The sequence below is a fragment of the Felis catus genome, chromosome X (assembly GCF_018350175.1).
Source record: "Felis catus isolate Fca126 chromosome X, F.catus_Fca126_mat1.0, whole genome shotgun sequence".
Lineage (NCBI taxonomy): Eukaryota > Metazoa > Chordata > Mammalia > Carnivora > Felidae > Felis > Felis catus.
This window is the reverse complement of record NC_058386.1, coordinates 140,683-160,132: the sequence shown is the minus strand read 5'-3', so window position 1 is coordinate 160,132 and position 19,450 is coordinate 140,683. Positions and strand designations below refer to the sequence as shown.

The 19,450-nt window shown below is 66.8% G+C and overlaps 1 protein-coding gene across 3 annotated transcripts in view; it reads right to left on the bottom strand.

The window, feature by feature from the left end:
* Nucleotides 1–19,450, bottom strand: part of LOC102901245 (cohesin subunit SA-2-like) — a 41,520-nt gene that overhangs the window by 11,269 nt on the left and 10,801 nt on the right. For 2 of the 3 annotated variants that reach the window (XM_045051187.1, XM_045051188.1), the window contains 13 exons: nucleotides 19,197–19,295; nucleotides 17,723–17,802; nucleotides 14,484–14,591; nucleotides 13,677–13,788; nucleotides 12,884–12,998; nucleotides 8,017–8,120; nucleotides 4,979–5,071; nucleotides 4,801–4,890; nucleotides 3,191–3,397; nucleotides 2,075–2,151; nucleotides 1,598–1,685; nucleotides 1,264–1,344; nucleotides 154–246 (listed from right to left, as the gene is read on the bottom strand). In XM_045051187.1, the coding sequence (XP_044907122.1) occupies nucleotides 154–246; nucleotides 1,264–1,344; nucleotides 1,598–1,685; nucleotides 2,075–2,151; nucleotides 3,191–3,397; nucleotides 4,801–4,890; nucleotides 4,979–5,071; nucleotides 8,017–8,120; nucleotides 12,884–12,998; nucleotides 13,677–13,788; nucleotides 14,484–14,591; nucleotides 17,723–17,802; nucleotides 19,197–19,295 (1,347 nt within the window). The remainder of the gene's footprint in view (nucleotides 1–153; nucleotides 247–1,263; nucleotides 1,345–1,597; nucleotides 1,686–2,074; nucleotides 2,152–3,190; nucleotides 3,398–4,800; nucleotides 4,891–4,978; nucleotides 5,072–8,016; nucleotides 8,121–12,883; nucleotides 12,999–13,676; nucleotides 13,789–14,483; nucleotides 14,592–17,722; nucleotides 17,803–19,196; nucleotides 19,296–19,450) is intronic. The other variant, XM_045051189.1, reaches the window with a different exon arrangement.

The window sequence follows — 19,450 nt, the reverse complement described above, 5'->3', positions numbered from 1 at the left end:
CGAGTCACCGTGCGAGACGCGCGGTACGACGTGGAAACACCGTCACCGAAAACACGAACGGGCCCCGATCTGCACCGGCCTCTCTACCGCCCCTCCCTTTGTTCGGCCGCCCCGGGACCCCCGCCCCGTGAGGGTCCCGAGGGACGCACCCACCTTCTCACTCAGCACCTTGCTCTGGTGGCTCAGGTACACGCGGCAGGCCACGCAGAACTTCATCAGCCGCCTCCGCAAGTCCAGGAGCGCGTCCTGCCAGACAGCGAGAGGGCAGGGGCCGCCCGTCAGGGGAGCCGGCCCTCCAGCCACAGCCTGACGCAGACGAACTGCCTTCGTCACCCCCACGTCCCCCCCAGCCCCCTCCCCCGTCTTTACCCCCGTGCCCCTCCCCAGCAACCCCCTCCCCCTTCCCCACCTGACACAGCCAGGCACCTGCCCCGCCCAGGGGAGCCAGCCCTCCAGCCACAGCCTGACACAGACAAACTGCCTTCGTCACCCCCACGTCCCCCCCCCGGCCCCCTCCCCCGTCTTTACCCCCGTGTCCCCCCCCCCCCCCCCCCGGCAACCCCCTCCCCCTTCCCCACCTCCCACTGTCCCCTTCCCCCACTATCTCCCTCCCCCACCCCCCCTTCTCCTCCCACTGTCTACCTCCCCCAACCCCCGTGTCCCCCTCCCCTACCTCCCTCTGTCCCCCACACCCCTCCCCACCTGCCATCCTCCCACATGCTCCTCTTCCCCGCCCCCCCGCCCCGCCCCGTCTGTCCTTCGTCATGAGGAATTAGGGCTGAACGTTTCCAGGCAGCCATAAATACGGGCCCAAAGCACGGCTGACTTCAAAGTACCCTTGGTTTGGCCAGCAACCAAGGTCAAGGGTCCCACCCAGCAAACACGGGGCAGGTGCTCAGAGAGGATCTAAACCTAGCTCCCTGTGGCGAGCGGACAGGTTGGAGGGCCGTGTCAGCCGGGGCCAAGGTCAGCTCTTGGGTCAGATCCCAGGAGCCCAGGCCCGACCCCAGGGTGACACACGCTAGGCAGTGGTGGGGGCGGATGCCTGTCGAAGTGGTGACCCTGTCCCCTGTCCCCAGCCTGCCGCATCCGTCACAGACAACTGGAGTCCACGTACCCGCGCCTGCTGCCCCACTGCCCCTCACCTGCCCACACCTGACCCTTCCCACACCTGCACCGGCCCCTCACCTGCCCACACCTGCCCCCACCACCACCTCTCACCTACCCATACCCGCACCGGACCCCTCCCAGCCCCTCACCCACCTGAGGCGGCAGCCGGTCCGTGGCTGCCACGATCTGCCACAGGAGCGCATAGTAGGTGCACTGCAGCGCACAGTGGATGACCTACGGGACACAAGACCTGTCATGGAGTTGGGGACACGGACAGGACACCCACCTGCGGACGCTCCTCTGCACAAGACCCCGAGCCCTCACCGGGACCTGCTTCCCGCCCGACCTCTCCCCCCAGCCCCAGGACCCTCCTCCCCAGGACCCTTCCTTCTCCCCCAGGACCTCCCGCCTCCCTGCACCTCAGGACCCGCTCTCGCCCCGGCACCCTCCTCCCACCGGCGCCCTCCCCTGACCCCGTGGCCCTCACCTCGGTGGGCATGCTGCCCTGGTGCCTGCGCAGGGTCAGCAGACTGTCCATCTTCTCATACAGGTTCCAGCTGCTCAGGTCGTGCGTGCTGACCAGAAACGGGGCTCTCAGGGCCCGCCTCAGCCCGGGACCCCAGCGTCCCCGAGGTGAGCCGCCCACGCCCGGTCAGCAGCCCCCGGAGCCACAGGACCACCTCCTGGCAGAGATGGCCGAGGCGGCCCCTCCGGGATACCACGGCGCGGGCGTGGCCGAGGCGGTCCCAGCTCCTGCACACGCGGCTCAGGGCCCCAGACGGGCAGGACGGGCTCCCGGGGAACTCGCAGCCACCCGGCCCACCCCGGGGACACCCCTGAGGCTCTGAACCCCCCTCGCCTCACCCGGGACACAGGAACGCGGCTGAGAGTGAGACAGTGGGCACGTTGCTGGGGGGTCACGTGTGCCCCCCGCCGAGGGAGCCGGCCGTGTCACCCCACTCACCTGTAGAAGGCCACCAGCCTCCGCAGCGTCGAGCAGATGCGACCCATCTCGTGGTGTCCCAGGAACTGGCCTTGTTTCTACACAGCAGGGAGAGAGCAAAGGGGTGACCGCCTGACACGCGTGTCGCGGGCGGGGCTCCTGGGGCCCTGGCTTCGAGCCGGTCCCCCATCCTAGGAGCCTCCTCTCTTGCTACTTCCCAGAAGGCGGCTCTTTAAATTCTGGGATCGGGACGTGGTACCCCAGGCCACTCTGCCTCCAGCCTCGCAGAAAAGGGGGGGTGACGGTGGGACAGTCCCCAAACACACGTGCATGGACGCCGAGAAGAACGGAAATGACCCGAGATCCGCCGTCTCCCAGCACTTCAGGCGCGACCCCGTGAGGAACCCGCTACAGGAACTAGATTTCCCACTTGGCAGTGGGCAGAACCCACAGGGGAGCGTGTCGCTGACCCCCAGCCCCCCCCCCAAATTCATGGCAGGCCCTCGGCTGGGGGCCGCAAGAGGAACCGGGAGCCCTGCCTGTGGCGACCAGCCCTCAGAAGGAAAGTGCCCAAAGCGGGGCTGGACACCTGGTCCACAGGTCACGTGGCCCTCAGCCCGTCGGTGCCAATAAAGTTTTATCGGCACACGGCCCAGTCACGTGATACGTGTGTGCTCTCAGACTACCCCCCCCCCCGGGAACAGGATGACCCCCCAAAAGGGCTCGCGACGTGGCGCTTTACAGAAACCCTCTGCCCCAGCGTACGCGAGCCACGGCCTCGACTGGGTCCTCTGTGGGCTCACGGGGCTCCCCTGGGGAAAGTGAGGCCCATGTGTGACCCCCCCCCCACATCTCCCCACTCCCAGGGGACAGAAGCCCCCACGGGAGGTGCGGGGTGAACGGCAGGGGCGCAGAGAACCCACCCTGCGTCCCCGGAGACCAAGAGCCGGTCCCCGGGTTCGCTGGGCCGACCCCCAACAGGCGCCCGACGGCGAAACGCCCAGGGCCGAGGCTGAGCGTCCTCGCCGGCGCGTGGCCCGCCTCGGTGGAGGTCTCCCCACCCCGCACGACACGCCGCACACCCACGCCCGCTCGCCGACACCTCCGCGTCTCCACGCCCGCCCCCACGGCCGGCACCTCGTGTTGGAGGAACACGTCGAGCAGCGGCGTCAGCGCGTCCACCAGCATGTCCACCAGCCGGCTGCAGGCGGGGGCGGCCTGGCAGTGGGCGGAGCCCCCCTCGCAGCAGTAGGCGCCGTAGGCGCGGGCACAGGCCTCCAGCACCGCCACGTCCGAGTGCCGCTGCACGAGGCAGTCCAGCTCCAGCAGGGCCGAGTCGAGGTACTGCGGGCGGCGGGGTGGGGGGCAGACGACCGCTCAGGGACCGTGGCACGGGCCGACGGGAGAGGTCGGGGGGGGGGGCGGGTGGTCGGGGGTCGTGGCACCGAGGGGAGGGGAGGGAGGTCGTGGGGTCATGGCAGTGAGGGGAAAGGTCGGGAGTCATGGCACTGAGGGAGAGGGGTCGGGAGGTCGTGGGGTCATGGCACCGAGGGGGAGAGGTCAGGGAGGTCATGAGATGGAGGGGGGAAGATCCGGGGTCGTGAGGTCATGATGTCGATGGGAAAGGTCGGGGGTCATGGCTCATGGCATTGATGGGAAGGGTCGGGAGGTCGTGGGGTCATGGCAGTGAGGGGAAAGGTCGGGGGTCATGGCACCGAGGGAGAGGGGTCGGGAGGTCATGGGGTCATGGCACCGAGGGGGAGAGGTCAGGGAGGTCATGAGGTGGAGGGGGAAAGATCCGGAATCAGGGGGTCATGGCACTGAGGGGAAAGGTCGGGAAGGTCATGGGGTTCAAGGGGGAAAGATTCAGGGTCACAGGTCATGGCACCGAGGGGAAAGGTCGGGGAGGTCAGAGAGTCAAGGAGGAAAGTGCCGGGGAAAGGTCAGGCCATTGAGGGGGGAAAGCCTGGGGATGCCTGGGTCAAGGGGAAAGGTGATAGATCAGAGGGTTGAGGGATAAAGGGCCAGGGAGAAGGTCAGAGGTTAGGGGAGGAGGTCAGGAGCCAAAAGAAAGGGCCAGGTGGGGTCAATGAGGGGAACACGGGGCCAAGAGGAAGAGGTCACGGGAACTGTGAGTCTAGGTGTCTGGACCCTCCCACCGCTATGGGTGATGGCTGCACCTGCGGTGGGGACAGCGTGGGCGGAATGTTCCAGTAGCCGCCTGGGCCCCCAGGGTCCCCCTCAGATCCCACCTCTCCTGCCCCCCGCCCCGACCGTACCCACACGCAGGGCACAACACACAAGCTCCCGGGGGGCTTTACCAGTTTCTGTGCCCACGGTCACCCTGACGACCAGACCCCGGGGCGCCACCCAGAACCAGGCATCTGACCTTCACGCCATGAAAACTCGAGACAGCGGTCGGTGCCTCTGTGTTCACAGCCCTGCCGGGCCTGCCCTGTCATCGGGCCCCACCACCCACCTCGAGCTGCAGGGAGGCATTGACCAGGTGACCCAGACACCCCCAGACAGGGCCCGGGCCACCGCCCTGGACAAGGGGACGCTCCACCAGCACAGACCAGCAGGAAAGAGCAGCCTCGGAGGCGTGACGCCCCAGGCCTCGGGAGGATGGCAGGACACAGGGACAGACGATGTGGTGGCCGCCGTGCCCCACGCCTGAAGCCTGGGGAGGGGGAAGGCGGCCCCCACGGGCAGAACGCAGGGGGGAGGGGCGGAGTCCCGTGACTCACCGAGCCCAGGCCGTCCTTGTCATACACGTCCAGGTTGCAGTACTGCGGGATCTGCAGGAGGGGCGTCACCTTCTCCTTGTCCGCGGCAAACTGCCCACAGAGCAGGTGTGAAGGGGGCCTTCCTGGCCTCCCCGCGCCCCCGCCGCCTCCCCACCCGGGGACCTTCCCCGCTCCGCACCTTGGACAGCAGCTGGGGCAGCACCTTCACAAAGTGTCGGCTCATGCTGGCCCGCTCACGCCAGCGGCGGGTCCCGTCCACCTCCCTGGCGGCCTGCGGGCAGAGCGAGCGTGGCCTGAGCCCACGGCCGACCCGTGTGAGTCTCACGGTGGCCCTGGGACCGGCCAACACGGGCCCAGATCACACCCAGGCAGCGCTGCCCCCACATCACAGGTCTGGCTCCAGACTGCTACTCTGGGGTTTTGTTCCAGATACGCTAGTTCACGTGCGCGGAAACCGTCAAGAAAAACTGAGTTGTCTCCCCCCAGTTCGTGCCCTACGGTGCACCCTCATCCGGTAGGACTGGGGTGTCGTTAAAAAGAGAGATCAGAAGACAGAGCCAGACACATGCACAGGGGAGAACATGACAGCCACATGAAAATAGAAGCAAGGACAGCAGGGATGTGGCCAAAAGCCCAGGGATGCCTGGAGCCCCACAAGCTGGAAGAGTCAGGAAGGACCCTCCCCTGGAGCCTCTGGAGGGAGCACAGCCCTGCCTGGATCTCCGTGGCCCTGCCCTGCCTGGATCTCAGCAGCCCTGCCCCCCCTGGATCTCAGTGGTCCTACCTGGAACTCAGTGGCCCTGCCCCTCCTGAGTGTCAGTGGTCCTTCCCTGCCTGGATCTCAGTGGCCCTGCCCTGCCTGGATCTCAGCAGCCCTGCCCCCCCTGGATCTCAGTGGTCCTACCTGGAACTCAGTGGCCCTGCCCCTTCTGAGTGTCAGTGGTCCTTTCCTGCCTGGATCTCAGCAGTCCTGCCCTGCCTGGATCTCAGTGGCCCTGCCCCTCCTGAGTCTCAGAGGTCCTGCCCTGCCTGCATCTCAGCGGCTCTGCCCTGCCTAGATCTCAGTGGTCATGTCCCTCCTGGATCTCAGTGGTCCTACTTGCTTGGATCTCAGCAATCCTTCCCTGCCTGAGTCTCAGCAGTCCTGCCCTACCTGGATCTCAGTGGTCCTGTCCCTCAGTGCCTCTGCCCTGCCTGGATCTCAGTGGCCCTGCCCTGCCTGGATCTCAGTGGCCCTGCCCCTCAGGGGTCCTGCCCCTCCTGGATCTCCATGGTCCTGCTCCTCCTGGGTCTCAGTGGTCCTGCCCCTTCTGAGTCTCAGTGATCCTTCCCTGCCTGGATCTCCGTGGTCCTACCTGGAACTCAGTGGCCCTGCCCCTCCTGGATCTCGGTGGCCCTGCCCTTGGATCTCAGTGGCCCTGCCCCTCCTGGATCTCAGTGGTCCTGCCCTGCCTGGTTCTCAAGGGGTCCTGCCCCTCCTGAATCTCAGTGGCCCTGCCTGGATCTCAGTGGTCCTACCTGGAACTCAGTGGCCCTGCCCCTCCTGGATCTCAGTGGTCCTGCCCTGCCTGGTTCTCAGGGGTCCTGCCCCTCCTGGATCTCAGCAGCCTTGCCCTGCCTGGATCTCAGTGGCCCTTCCCTGCCTGGGTCTCAGTGGCCCTGTCTTGCCTGGATCTCAGTGGCCCTGCCCCTCCTGGATCTCAGTGGCCCTTCCCTGCCTGGATCTCAGTGGCCCTGCCCCTCCTGGAACTCAGTGGCCCTGCCCCTCCTGGATCTCAGAGGCCCAGACCTGCCTGGATCTCAGTGGTCCTGCCCCGCCTGGATCTCAGGGGTCCTGTCTCCCTGGATCTCAGCGGCCCTGCCCTGCCTGGATCTCAGCGGCCCTGCCCTGCCTGGGTCTCAGCAGCCCTTCCCTGCCTGGATCTCAGTGGCCCTGTCCTTCCTGGATCTCAGTGGCCCTGCCCTGCCTGGATCTCAACAGCCCTGTCCCTCCTGGATCTCAAGGGTCTTGCCCTGCCTGGGTTTCAGTGGCCCTGCCCTGCCTGGATCTCAGGGGTCCTGCCCCTCCTGGATCTCAGTGGTCTTGCCCCTCATGGATGTCAATGGCCCTGCCCCACCTGGATCTCAGTGGCCCTGCCCCTCCTGGATCTCAGTGGCCCTGCCGCTCCTGGATCTCAATGGTCCTCCCCGTCCTCAATCTCAGCAGCCCTGCCATGCCCGGATCTCAGCGGTCCTGTCCTCGTGGATCCCAGTGGCCCTGCCCTGCCTGGATCTCAGGGGTCCTGCCCCTCCTGGTTCTCAGTGGTCCTGCCCTGCTTGTATCTCAGTGGCCCTGCCCTGCCTCGATCTCCATGGTCCTGCTCCTCCTGGGTCTCAGTGGTCCTGCCCCTCCTGGATCTCAGTGGTCCTGTCCTGCCTGGATCTCAGCGGCCCTGCCCTGCCTGGATCTCAGCGGCCCTGCCCTGCCTGGGTCTCAGTGGCCCTGCCCTGCCTGGATCTCAGAGGCCTTGCCCTGCCTGGGTCTCAGTGGTCCTGCCCCTCGTGGATCTCAGTGGTCCTGCCCCTCCTCAATCTCAGCAGCCCTGACATGCCCGGACCTCAGCGGTCCTGTCCTTGTGGATCCCAGTGGCCCTGCCCTGCCTGGATCTCAGGGGTCCTGCCCTGCCTGGATCTGGCCGGCCCTGCCCTGCCTGGATGTCAGACTGCTGTTCTCCAGAGCTGGGGCAGGACGCCCAACCCCTGTGGTCCTAGGTCCCCCCGGGTGTGATCTTCTGTCCAGCAGCACCAGAGACCCACACAGAGACGATTCCGGGGCTGGCTGACACACTGCCGTGTCTGGTGTGAACCAGGCGGGGGGGACTGTGGGGTGCCCCCCCCCCCCGGGGAGGCGGACGGCTCACACGGGAACAGCTGGCAGAGGGCTGGTAGCGGCAGGAGGGGCGGGCAGGAGCTGGGAGGCACAGTCAGCGAGACCTACCTGGGTGGCCGGGAGCCCCGCCCGCAGAGCCAGCGGCCCAGTGAGCAGCTAGCGTGCCAAGCACAAGGCAGCAAGCGATCGCGCGGCCGCGCGGGTGAGGGTGGGGGAGCCCCGCGAGCCTGAGGCCGCAGCGGGCACCCCCAGAGCCCCGGCACTGACAGCAAGGGCGCAGCAGCCACAGCGCAGCGGTCAGCACAGGGGACGAAGCGCATCCGGGCGGGGGCGGGGGTGGCACTGACTCTCTTGCCCAGTTCGCGGCCAGCAGGGGGGTGGCCCTCTGCGGCCTGTCGCACGGCGGCCACGAGGATCTCGATGAGGACTCTCTCCTGCTGGCTCGTCAGCGCTGCAAGGAGACGGGGTCCGGTCAGCGCCCTCCGAGCCTCACGGGGACACACGGCGCTCTGGCCGCCGCAGGGCTCTGAGGGGCCTCGGGGAGCCCGGCGCGGGGCGAGCGTGGTGGGGCCCCTGGGCACGGCCACAGGCCGACGGCTCGTGGGCTCAGTAACACACAGACCAGAGCCCCCGGGGCCAGCCCTCCGCTCAAACCGCACTCAAAGGGACCCCCTGTCACCCGTTCAGGTCAACGTGGGACCTGGCGCTGGCCCGGGCTGGGACAGACGCACACGTCCTCAGGGCAGCACCCGACGGGACCGCAGACCGGGGTTCACCTGGCTTTGCCCCAAATGCTAGGACGCGGGTCTAAAACCATCCAGCTGACCACACGTCTCCTCACAGAGCGTTCTGCACTGGCTTTCGCTCCAAAGTCACACCCACGCGAAGCCTCACAAAGGGACCTTGTGGGAAAATCGAATCTTTGCACATGTGATTAAGTGAAAGACCCGAGATGAGGTCAGCGTGGATGAGGGTGGCCCTAACCCCAATGACAAACGTCCTTATAAGAGACAGAAAATGACACAGACACAGAAGAAGCCCTGTGGAGGCGCGGGGACAGACAGGAGGGACGCAGCCACAATCTCAGGGACACCTGGAGCCCCAGAAGCTGCAAGAGGCAGGAAGGACCCTCCCCTGGAGCCTCTGGAGGGAGCACAGCCCTGCCTGGATCTCCATGGTCCTGCTCCTCCAGGGTCTCAGTGGTCCTTCCCTGCCTGGATCTCAGTGGTCCTGCTCCTCCTGAATCAGTGGTCCTTCCCTGCCTGGATCTCAGTGGTCCTACCTGGAACTCAGTGGCCCTGCCCCTCCTGGATCTCGGTGGCCCTGCCCTTGGATCTCAGTGGCCCTGCCCTGCCTGGATCTCAGTGGCCCTGCCCCTCCTGGATCTCAGTGGCCCTGCCCTGCCTGGATCTCAGTGGCCCTGCTCCTCCTGGGTCTCAGTGGTCCTGCCCTGCCTGCATCTCAGTGGCCCTGTCCTGCCTGCATCTCAGTGGTCCTGCCCCTCCTCGATCTCAGCAGCCCTGCTCCTCCTGGATCTCAGTGGCCCTGCCCTGCCTGGATCTCAGCGGCCCTCCCCTACCTGGATCTCAGTGGCCCTGCCCCTCCTGGATCTCAGTGGCCATGCCCTGCCTGGATCTCAGTGGCCCTGCCCCTCCTGGATCTCAGTGGTCCTGCCCCTCCTGGATGTCAGGGGCCCTGCCCTGCCTGGATCTCAGCGGCCCTCCCCTACCTGGATCTCAGTGGCCCTGCCCCTCCTGGATCTCAGTGGCCATGCCCTGCCTGGATCTCAGTGGCCCTGCCCCTCCTGGATCTCAGTGGTCCTGCCCCTCCTGGATGTCAGGGGCCCTGCCCTGCCTGAATCTCAGTGGCCCTGTCCTGCCTGCATCTCAGTGGTCCTGCCCCTCCTCGATCTCAGCAGCCCTGGCCCTCCTGGATCTCAGTGGTCCTGCCCCTCCTGGATCTCAGTGGCCCTGCCCTGCCTGGATCTCAGCGGCCCTCCCCTGCCTGGATTTCAGCGGCCCTCCCCTACCTGGATTTCAGCGGCCCTGCCCCTCCTGGATCTCAGTGGCCCTGCCCTGCCTGGATCTCCATGGTCCTGCTCCTCCTGGGTCTCAGTGGTCCTTCCCTGCCTGGATCTCAGTGGTCCTACCTGGAACTCAGTGGCCCTGCCCCTCCTGGATCGGTGGCCCTGCCCTTGGATCTCAGTGGCCCTGCCCTGCCTGGATCTCAGTGGCCCTGCCCTGCCTGGATCTCAGTGGCCCTGCTCCTCCTGGGTCTCAGTGGCCCTGTCCTGCCTGCATCTCAGTGGTCCTGCCCCTCCTTGATCTCAGCAGCCCTGCCCCTCCTGGATCTCAGCGGCCCTCCCCTACCTGGATCTCAGTGGCCCTGCTCCTCCTGGATCTTGGGGGTCCTGCCCCTCCTGGATCTCAGTGGTCCTGCCCATTCTGGGTCTCAGTGGTCCTGCTCCTCCTGGATCTCAGTTGCCCTGCCCTGCTTGGATCTCAGTGGCCCTGTCCTGCCTGCATCTCAGTGGCCCTGCCCTACCTGGACTTCAGTGGCCCTACCCCTCCTGGATCTCAGTGGTCCTGCCTCTCTTGGATCTCAGAGGCCCTGCCCTGCCTGGATCTCAGGGGTCCTGCCCCGCCTGGATCTCAGCGGCCTTGCCCTGCCTGGATCTCAATGGCCCTGTCCTGCCTGCATCTCAGCGGTCCTGCCCCTCCTGGATCTCAGCAGCCCTGCCCTACCTGGATTTCAATGGTCCTGCCCTTCCTGAACCTCAGAGGCCCTGCCCTGCCTGGATCTCCGTGGTCCTGCCCCTCCTGGGTCTCAGTGGCCCTGCCCTGCCTGGATCTCAGTGGCCCTGCCCCCCCTGGATCTCAGCGGTCCTGCCCCTCCTGGATCTCACTGGCCCTGCCCCTCCTGGATCTCAGCGGCCCTCCCCTGCCTGGATTTCAGCGGCCCTCCCCTACCTGGATATCAGTGGCCCTACCCCTCCTGGGTCTCAGTGGCCCTGCCCTGCCTGGATCTCAGCGGCCCTGCCCCTCCTGGATCTCCGTGGTCCTGCCCCTCCTGGGTCTCAGTGGCCCTGCCCTGCCTGGATCTCAGTGGCCCTGCCCTGCCTGGATCTCAGTGGCCTTGCCCCCCCTGGATCTCAGTGGCCTTGCCCCCCCTGGATCTCAGCGGCCCTGCCCCCCCTGGATCTCAGCGGTCCTGCCCCCCCTGGATCTCAGCGGTCCTGCCCCGCCTGGATCTCAGCGGCCTTGCCCTGCCTGGATCTCAATGGCCCTGTCCTGCCTGCATCTCAGCGGTCCTGCCCCTCCTGGATCTCAGCGGTCCTGCCCTGCCTGGATCTCAATGGCCCTGTCCTGCCTGCATCTCAGTGGTCCTGCCCCTCCTGGATCTCAGTGGCCCTGCCCTACCTGGATTTCAATGGTCCTGCCCTTCCTGAACCTCAGAGGCCCTGCCCTGCCTGGATCTCCGTGGTCCTGCCCCTCCTGGGTCTCAGTGGCCCTGCCCCCCCTGGATCTCAGTGGCCCTGCCCCCCCTGGATCTCAGCGGTCCTGCCCCTCCTGGATCTCAGTGGCCCTGCCCTGCCTGGATCTCAGCGGCCCTGCCCTACCTGGACTTCAGTGGCCCTACCCCTCCTGGATCTCAGTGGTCCTGCCTCTCTTGGATCTCAGAGGCCCTGCCCTGCCTGGATCTCAGGGGTCCTGCCCCGCCTGGATCTCAGCGGCCTTGCCCTGCCTGGATCTCAATGGCCCTGTCCTGCCTGCATCTCAGCGGCCTTGCCCTGCCTGGATCTCAATGGCCCTGTCCTGCCTGCATCTCAGCGGCCTTGCCCTGCCTGGATCTCAATGGCCCTGTCCTGCCTGGATCTCAGAGGCCTTGCCCTGCCTGGGTCCCAGCGGCCCTGCCCTGCCTGGGTCCCAACGGCCCTGCCCTGCCTGGATCTCAGAGTTCTGGTTTCCAGACCTAAGACACGATGGACTCTCATTTAACCCCTGGGTTTGAGATCATGTGTCACAGCCAGCCTGAGAATGTCACACATGGGTTCGTGCCTAGTCTGTCATGTCCTGGAGCTAGCCCTATGAGCCCAGGCATAGCAGGAGCAGGCCCACAGTCAGAGCCAAGAAACACAGACCACACAGTTGGTCCCCAGAGATTTCAGTCAGAGGAAAGGAGGCATCCCCATGACAAAGAAACAGGCCCCTCAGGGACCCCAAGGAGCACGGTCAGAGCTGCGGGTCCCTCCAGGAACGTGACAGGCCTGGGCTACGTCATAAATGGCACCGGACTCCTGGCTGTGGCCGACGACAGCTGTGTCTGCCGAGGGGAGTTTGGCAGGGAGGACGGGCTGTCTCCTGGGCCTGGAGGGGCAGGCGAGGGCACCCCAGCTGCTTGGGGGCTCATCCGCTGGGCACTCTGCCCACCCTGCACCCTGACTCTGGGCCCAGGCTTTGGGCTTCCGTGGCTCCCCAGGCTGATCCTCTTATGGGAAGTCAGTCTGTGGCCCTCGTCCTGTGGACCCCACAACTAGAGCCCTGTGACACCCCAGCCTCGAGGCCTCAGGACCCCTCATCGCGGGAAAGCATGGGTATGCTCCCCAAGCAGCCACTCAGGGAGCGGGTGCAGCACAGGAGGCTCGACAGGGCTGTGTCACTGCCTATATGGACAGATGCTTGGCAGGACGGAGGCCTGGGGGGCAGTGGGACATGGGGAGGAGGGAACAGTGAGACACCAGGAGGGGACAGCAGGACACGGGGGGGCACAGCAAGTCACAGAGGAATAGGGATGTCAGGACACGGGACAGCAGGACAGGGGAGACAGCAGGACACGGGGGACAGTGGGACACAGGGACAGCAGGACACAGGGGACAGCGGGACACGGGGGCAGCAGGACACAGCAGTCGGTGGGTCACAGAGGAACAGGGACGGCAGGACACGGGGACGGCGGGACACGGGGACAGCGGGACACAGGACAGCAGGACACAGGGACGGAAGGACACGGGGGGGGCAGCAGGACACGGGGGACAGCGGGACACAGGGACGGAAGGACACGGGACACAGGGGGGCAGCGGGACACAGCAGCCGGTGGGTCACAGAGGAACAGGGACGGCAGGACAGGGGGACGGTGTGCCTGGCAGGGACGGCCGGGAGGCCAGCGGGATCGCTGGCCCCCATCCACGACTCAGAGCCGGCCTCTGGCCACGCTCACCTTGGCGCCCGCCACGTGGCTCCAGCAGCAGGGCCGTCATGCACTCCCAGTTCCGGACCAGGGCGGGCGCCGCGTCCCACAGGCCGTCCACCAGGTATGGGACGTGTCTGTGGAACTGACAGGGACGGGCCACACGTGTAAAGTCGTGACGACGCGGAAGGAAAGACACGATGATGTTACAGGAGCACGCGATACGTGGCACGGGGGACACTGAGGACACAGGGCACGTGTGATGACACAGGCAGGGGGACGTGTGAGGACGCAGGGGGACACATGACAACACGACGTAGAAGGAATGCGTGACAAGGGCGAGGAGGATACGTGACAACATGGGGGGACACGTGACGACGGGGGACATGTGATGACACAGAAAGGACACGCGACGTGAGGGGCGTGTGATGACAGAGGGGACTCGTAATGACACAGGCAGACACCTGATGACACAGGGGACGTGTGACAACCAGGGGTGGACACGTGGTGACACCTGGTGGAGGGGACACGTGAGGACATGGGCAGGAACGGCCCCCTCCCCGACCCACCCATGTGGTGGACACGTGAGGACAAACGGGGACACCCACCCAGAGCCCCGACGCCCGTGTGCCCACGGCAGGCGTTCACACAGGAAGCAAGCCCCGCGTCAGCCCGACACCGGACGCAGGACGCGGCACGGGACACGGGGCGTGGGGCATGGGACACGGGACGTGGCGTGCAACGTGGGCTGCAGGACACGGGTCCAGGTCCCTCCCGCGACTCGGACAACCCGGCCCCGGGCCCTGTGCTGCCACACCCTCACCTCGCCCTGCAGGTAGAAGTCGATGAGCGTCTTCATGTTCTGGATGTTTCTGTCAAACTCGTCGGGAGGGTTTTGACCAAAGAAACCTTCTTGGGGCGGAGGGGCCAGGAGCCTAGTGGGATCAGAAAGAGCGACCCCAGCATCAGCCTGGACGGGGGGGCTCCCCGCACCTGCTGGTGCCCGAGGTCCTGTGGCTCCCTGCACGCACACGTGCAACGCAGGGAGCTGGGGAGCAGGCGCGCCGGGAGGCCGCGGGCGCAGGACACGGCCCAGGGAGGAAAGCTCTAGAATGACTTGTCTGTCCGACCCACTGCCCGCTCAGGCCAGCACTGCAGTGGGAACAGACAACAGGACTGCCCCCTGTTGCCGCACGTCAAACCCCCAAAGGACGCGGACCCTCGCCTGAACGCAGACCCATTAGGGAGGGCGACACGGCCAGGTGGCCCAGGACAGGACCTCGGGCCGGGGGGGGTGGGGGGGGCCTCGAGGGGGCCTCTACCACCTGGTCAGACCAATGCGGGAAGGGGCGCGCCTGGAACGCGGATCAAGTGCATCTACCCCCAGCCACGCGCGTCCTTTGCGCTGACGTTTCCATCCATCCTGTCCTGTGCCTCGGGGCCCACACCTGCTGTCCTGTGCAAGCCCCTGCTCAGGGCCCTGCTGTTCCCCTGGTCCCTGGGGCCTCCCGCTGCCCCCACCCTCCTCCATCTGCGAGTCCACCTGGCAGGACGCGGGACCCCCCCCCCCCCCCGAAACATCACGGTGACATCACAGCCCTGGAGACACCGTCACGTGTCCCGGCCTTACCTCTTACAGATGAGCTCGCCTGCGGCGGTCGCCATGGGCCTGTAGGCCGCGTACACGAACTGGAACAGGAAGACGTACTCCATGGATGAGAACACGCCCACGTAGTGCCTGAGGGGAGACGCGCGTCAGTCCGGGGCCGGTGCACGCGGGACACGGCCACAGGGGCCTGTCCCCGCGGAGAGCGAAGGGAGGCTCTTCGCTAAATCGAGGGCCCCAACCTCGGCTTCCCCTAGACGTGCCCCCCGCCCCTGCAGTTCCTGCCGGACCGAGCTCCCCTGGGGCGGCCCACGTCCCAGGACAGGAGCTGAGGCCATGCGAGAAGGACCCACGTGAGCCGAGACGACGTGAGCAGCCTCCTGGGAAGGCCTCCCCCCTGCAAGGCCTCCGTGTCTGGGTTCCTTCCCCTCCAGCCAACTGCTAGCCCCAAAGGAAGGGAAAACCACTGTGTCCTCTCCCACGTGTGCACCTGAGCCACCTGTCACCTGACCTTCCCCAGGAGCAGTGCTCTGGACTCCAAGCAGGCAACCGAGAGTGGGCGCACACGCAGGGGCAGAGGGAGACCCTGTGGGGGCCCACACACAGGGGTGCACATGGAGAGGCGGCGGACGACCCCGCAGGGGTGCACACGCAGGGGCGCATACGGAGAGGCAGCGGGCGACCCCGCAGGGGTGCACACGCAGGGGCGCATACGGAGAGGCAGGAGGCGACCTTGCGGGGGCGCACACGCAGGGGCGCATATGGAAAGGCAGGAGGCGACCCCACGGGGGCGCACACGCAGGGGCGCATACGGAGAGGCAGGAGGCGACCCCGCGGGGGCGCATACAGAGAGGCAGGAGGCGACCCCACGGGAGCGCACACGCAGGGGCGCATACAGAGGCAGCAGGCGACCCCACGGGGGCGCACTTGGAGGGGCAGTGGGCGACCCCACAGGGGTGCACACGCAGGGGCGCATACGCGGGGGCAGCGGGCGACCCCACAGGGGTGCACACGCAGGGGCGCATACGCGGGGGCAGCAGGCAACCGCGTGGGACGCACACGCAGGGGCAACTATGCAGGGCCAATCACTGATGCGCAGCAGGCGGGCACACAGGGGGCGACCACGGACAGGAGGCAGATGTCCACAGGTACCCATACTGGGAGCAGTCAGGGGATGAGTGGGGGACACCCCTGACACCACCTGGGAGGATGTCACCAGTGTGACCCTTTACCCAAACGCATCCAGTGAACCCGCGTGAGCAGAACACAGCGATGTGCAAACACAGCCACAGGGACGTTCCCACACCGGCAGAAACACAGGCAGGTGGCCTACCCGCCTCCCGGTCTGGGCTTTGAACGGTGGTGGACGACCTCTGATGCCTGGGGGACAACCCCGGGGGACGCCTGCGTTTGTCCTCGGGGTTCTGGGCACACAAGGAGCACCCTTGGGGGGTCCAAGCCAGCCCTGAGCTTGATTTGTCCAAGTCAAACCCCAAAGCCGCCTGGTTCTGTGCAACGTGGGGCACACGGGCTCTGCCCACGACCGAGCCTAGTTAGCGGGTGCCCACCCACGACTCGGAACGTGGCTGCGGCCCCAGGACCTGGGAGGGGGACTGCCCAGGGTATGAAAAGATGGACGCCTCGGCTGGGAGTCAAGCCGGGCCACGTGAACTGCCTCCACGTTTTGTTACGCGGACCTTCGAGTGATTAGATGTGGCCCACCACACTGGGGAGGACAATGTGCTTTACTGATCTGGGGATTCACGTGTTAACCCATCTGGGGAACTCCTCACAGATTTTCTGGAATCACGTGGGAGCTGCCCCCTCCAACCACGTCAGCAGTCAGGCTGACAACACGGCATCACCCATGGACACTTCCTCATGAGAGCGTGGCTTCTGACCATCGACTCATCGCAGACCTTCACTGACTGCAGGAAGCCAGACACACATGGTATGCCACGTCAGAGCCTGTTCCGTGTGTCAGTGGCCGCTGGCGGGTGGGGGGAGGGGGTGGGGGGAGGGGGCGGCTGGGGAGCAGACGGGGGAGCTCAGGTCCCCACCCGGGGGGCTTTTGCATACACGTGTCGGAAGCCACACGGGTAAGAACTTCTCCAAGTCAGTATCAGGGGACACGCGGCCCCGCGGCCCGCCTGCAAAGCACCCTGGACAGGAGTCCACACAGACACGCGTTTGCGAACTGGGTCACTGACCCAGATCGTGGCACTTGTGTGGGCTGGCTCTGGCCAGACGGCTCCCTTGTAAAATACGCCACCTTATCACCCAGCCACTGCCCTTGGGCGGTGGCGCAGTACGGGTGGGTGCTGGGTGGTCCCGGCCACTGGCGGGACCTCCGCGCAACACACGGGAAGTCTGGTGCTCGTGCTCGTCCCCGTCTCTGGCTGCGACAGCCTCCGTCCGTCTGGGCCGCGTCGGGCGCCCACCAGGGCCCCACTCCGTCCTCCGCACAGGGCGGACAGACGGCACCACGCTGGCCTTCAGAGCACGAGACGTTCCCACGGCACCAACCGCGGCATTTAGGCGTGGCGGCCCAGTGGGAGGTCGCGTCCCCATGTCCCCCGTTCCAGAGACGTCTCACATCAACGTCTGACACCTGACTCAACGAGGCGGCTGTCACCTGCAGTGTGTATCCAGCCCAAGTGCACGCGGGGACCCGGGAGCTTCCAGAAGGTTCTGAGGACCTGGCCGGGTTGCAGCTGCCTCTTGTACACCAGCACCTTGGCCCCATCAGAGCCCCTGATGCAGGGCAGCGGCAGAAGGGACCCCACAGGGAACCCCCGAGCCCACGAACAGGAAGCCAGGTCCCGACAAGCCCTTGCGTCACATCGTACGCAAGGGCGCCGGCCACAGAGATCTCCAACTGAGCAGTGGTGCAAACACACCCAAGGATGCGAGCTGACCATCACGCGGCTACGCTGGGGGGGGGGGGGGCTGCACACCGCACACGGTCACCCAGCGGACCGCCAGCGGCACACGCGGTAACTGCGCGCCCAGCGCACCCGGCCCGCCGCCCACGTGGCCTGGAAACGCGCTCTGGATGCAGGATTCCGCACGGACGCACGGTTCCGCACGGACGCAGGGCCACGCACAGACACGCACGGACGCACGGTTCCGCACGGAGGTAGGGCCACGCACAAACGCACGGTTCCGCACGGCCGCAGGGCTCCGCGCGGACGCAGTGCTCTGCACAGATGCAGGGCCACACACGGGTACACACGGCTCCACAGGGCCGCAGGGCTACTCACTCGGATATAAGCCGCAGGAGCTGCATGCACTCAGACGTGATCTCCGGCTGCCTGTCCTGGGTCATCGACAGGATTCGTTTCTAGAGGAAGCGAGAGAACACAACAAGCCCGCTTGGTTCCGGCACCGTGGATGGAGGACGCGGCGGGGCGGGGCCGGGCCGGGCCGTCCCCTCGGGCGGGCGTCCCGCACACCGTGAGGGTCATCGGGCCGCATCCCTGGTCCCCGCAGACGCCGGCAGCGCGCACACAGTGATGTCACACGGTGGTGACAACCACGTGTCCCCAGAGTTTGAGCGTCCCCAGGCGTCAGCCGCTGATGTGGACCCACGGGGAGACGGAATTCCTCAGCACAGAAATCGGGAGGCAGGAGCCCTGGAGCCTCGAGGCTGCCGGGAAGCGCCCCTGACCACGCCGGGTCTCCGGAAGAGGCCGGCCACCTGCGCACCCAGCCCGTGGGGACATGAGCTCCGCAGGACGTGTGCGCCTCCCGCCACGAGCCTCCGCAGCCTTTCTCTCCTACGTAGGTGACTTTGCACGACCCTTGCGCTCACGAAGGGGCCATGGCTCCCGGTCGGTGCACAGGTCGGGCACTGCGCTGTCCTCCACGGGGACTCACCACCACCTCCGGGAGGCCCTCCGTCCGCCCCCCCCCCACCGTGGACACCAGAGATCCCCCCTGCACGCTTCCAACCGCCCCCTCGCGCCTCTCTACGCGTGGCCCGCCCGCGTGGGTTTCCTGCTCACGCCCAGCGGGGAACCCCGACGGGGTCAAGGAAGGCTGCTTTGTCCCACACGCCCCGGAGGGGGAGACAAACTGCTGGTGCCCCGCCCCGCGTTGCTGGCTGCACATTCACTGGCACCGACGTGGCCCGACCCCTGCTCCCAAGCAGCCACGGGGCCCGGTCCGAGTCCCCGACGGCCCTGCCCCGCGGTGGGGAGTCCTCGCCAAGCCCTGCCATCCACGTCGGGCAGTGGGGCCTCACGCAGCATCCCGGGTGGTAGCGCGGCCCCCAAATTCAGGAACAGGTTGAGTACAAGTTCACCGTGGGCTCCAGCCCGCATCGTCCCGGGCACTTGCTTCGGTCGCACCGTCCCTGAGCGGCCCTGCACGCGGGCACGGAGCCTCGCAACCCAGCGACAGGAGTGTGCCTGCGTCGGCACGGCGGGCGCTGACCCTTCCCGCTCCCACACCCGAAAACTCCCGCCAGCACGCGAATGACCCACCGGGGTGTGCCCACGCTCCGGCCGTGTCACCTGGTGCACTCTGAAGCGCGAGCGGCTCTTGCCCCGACGGGCCCCGGGGGGAGGGGGGGGGCTTCCGGTTCGCGGTCACAGGACGCGGCCCCAGGCAGCGGAGACGTGGCCGGCGGTCCGAAGCCCGCGAGCGGCCGATGGCCGCGGCCCGAGATCCACACGTCCATGGCGACACTCCGGGTTGGCGCCCCCGGTGGCCAAGACGCAGAATCTCACTCACCTTGAACTTGTGGAAGAAAAGGCCCAGCTTCATAGCCGACTCTCTCTTCTCGTAGAGCGCCTTCAGCGCCAGGATGCACTTCATCCGCACGCTGGCGTCCTTTAGGACAGAGAAACGGGGCCCGGTCACCACGGAAGGGCAGCCCCCCCACCAAGACTCCCCAGCAGACACACCCCTCGGGCCCTGGGCCTCGCCTTCTGCGCGGGCTGTGTGTGTCGGCAGCCCCCACGCGGCCGGCAAACACGCCCGCAGGG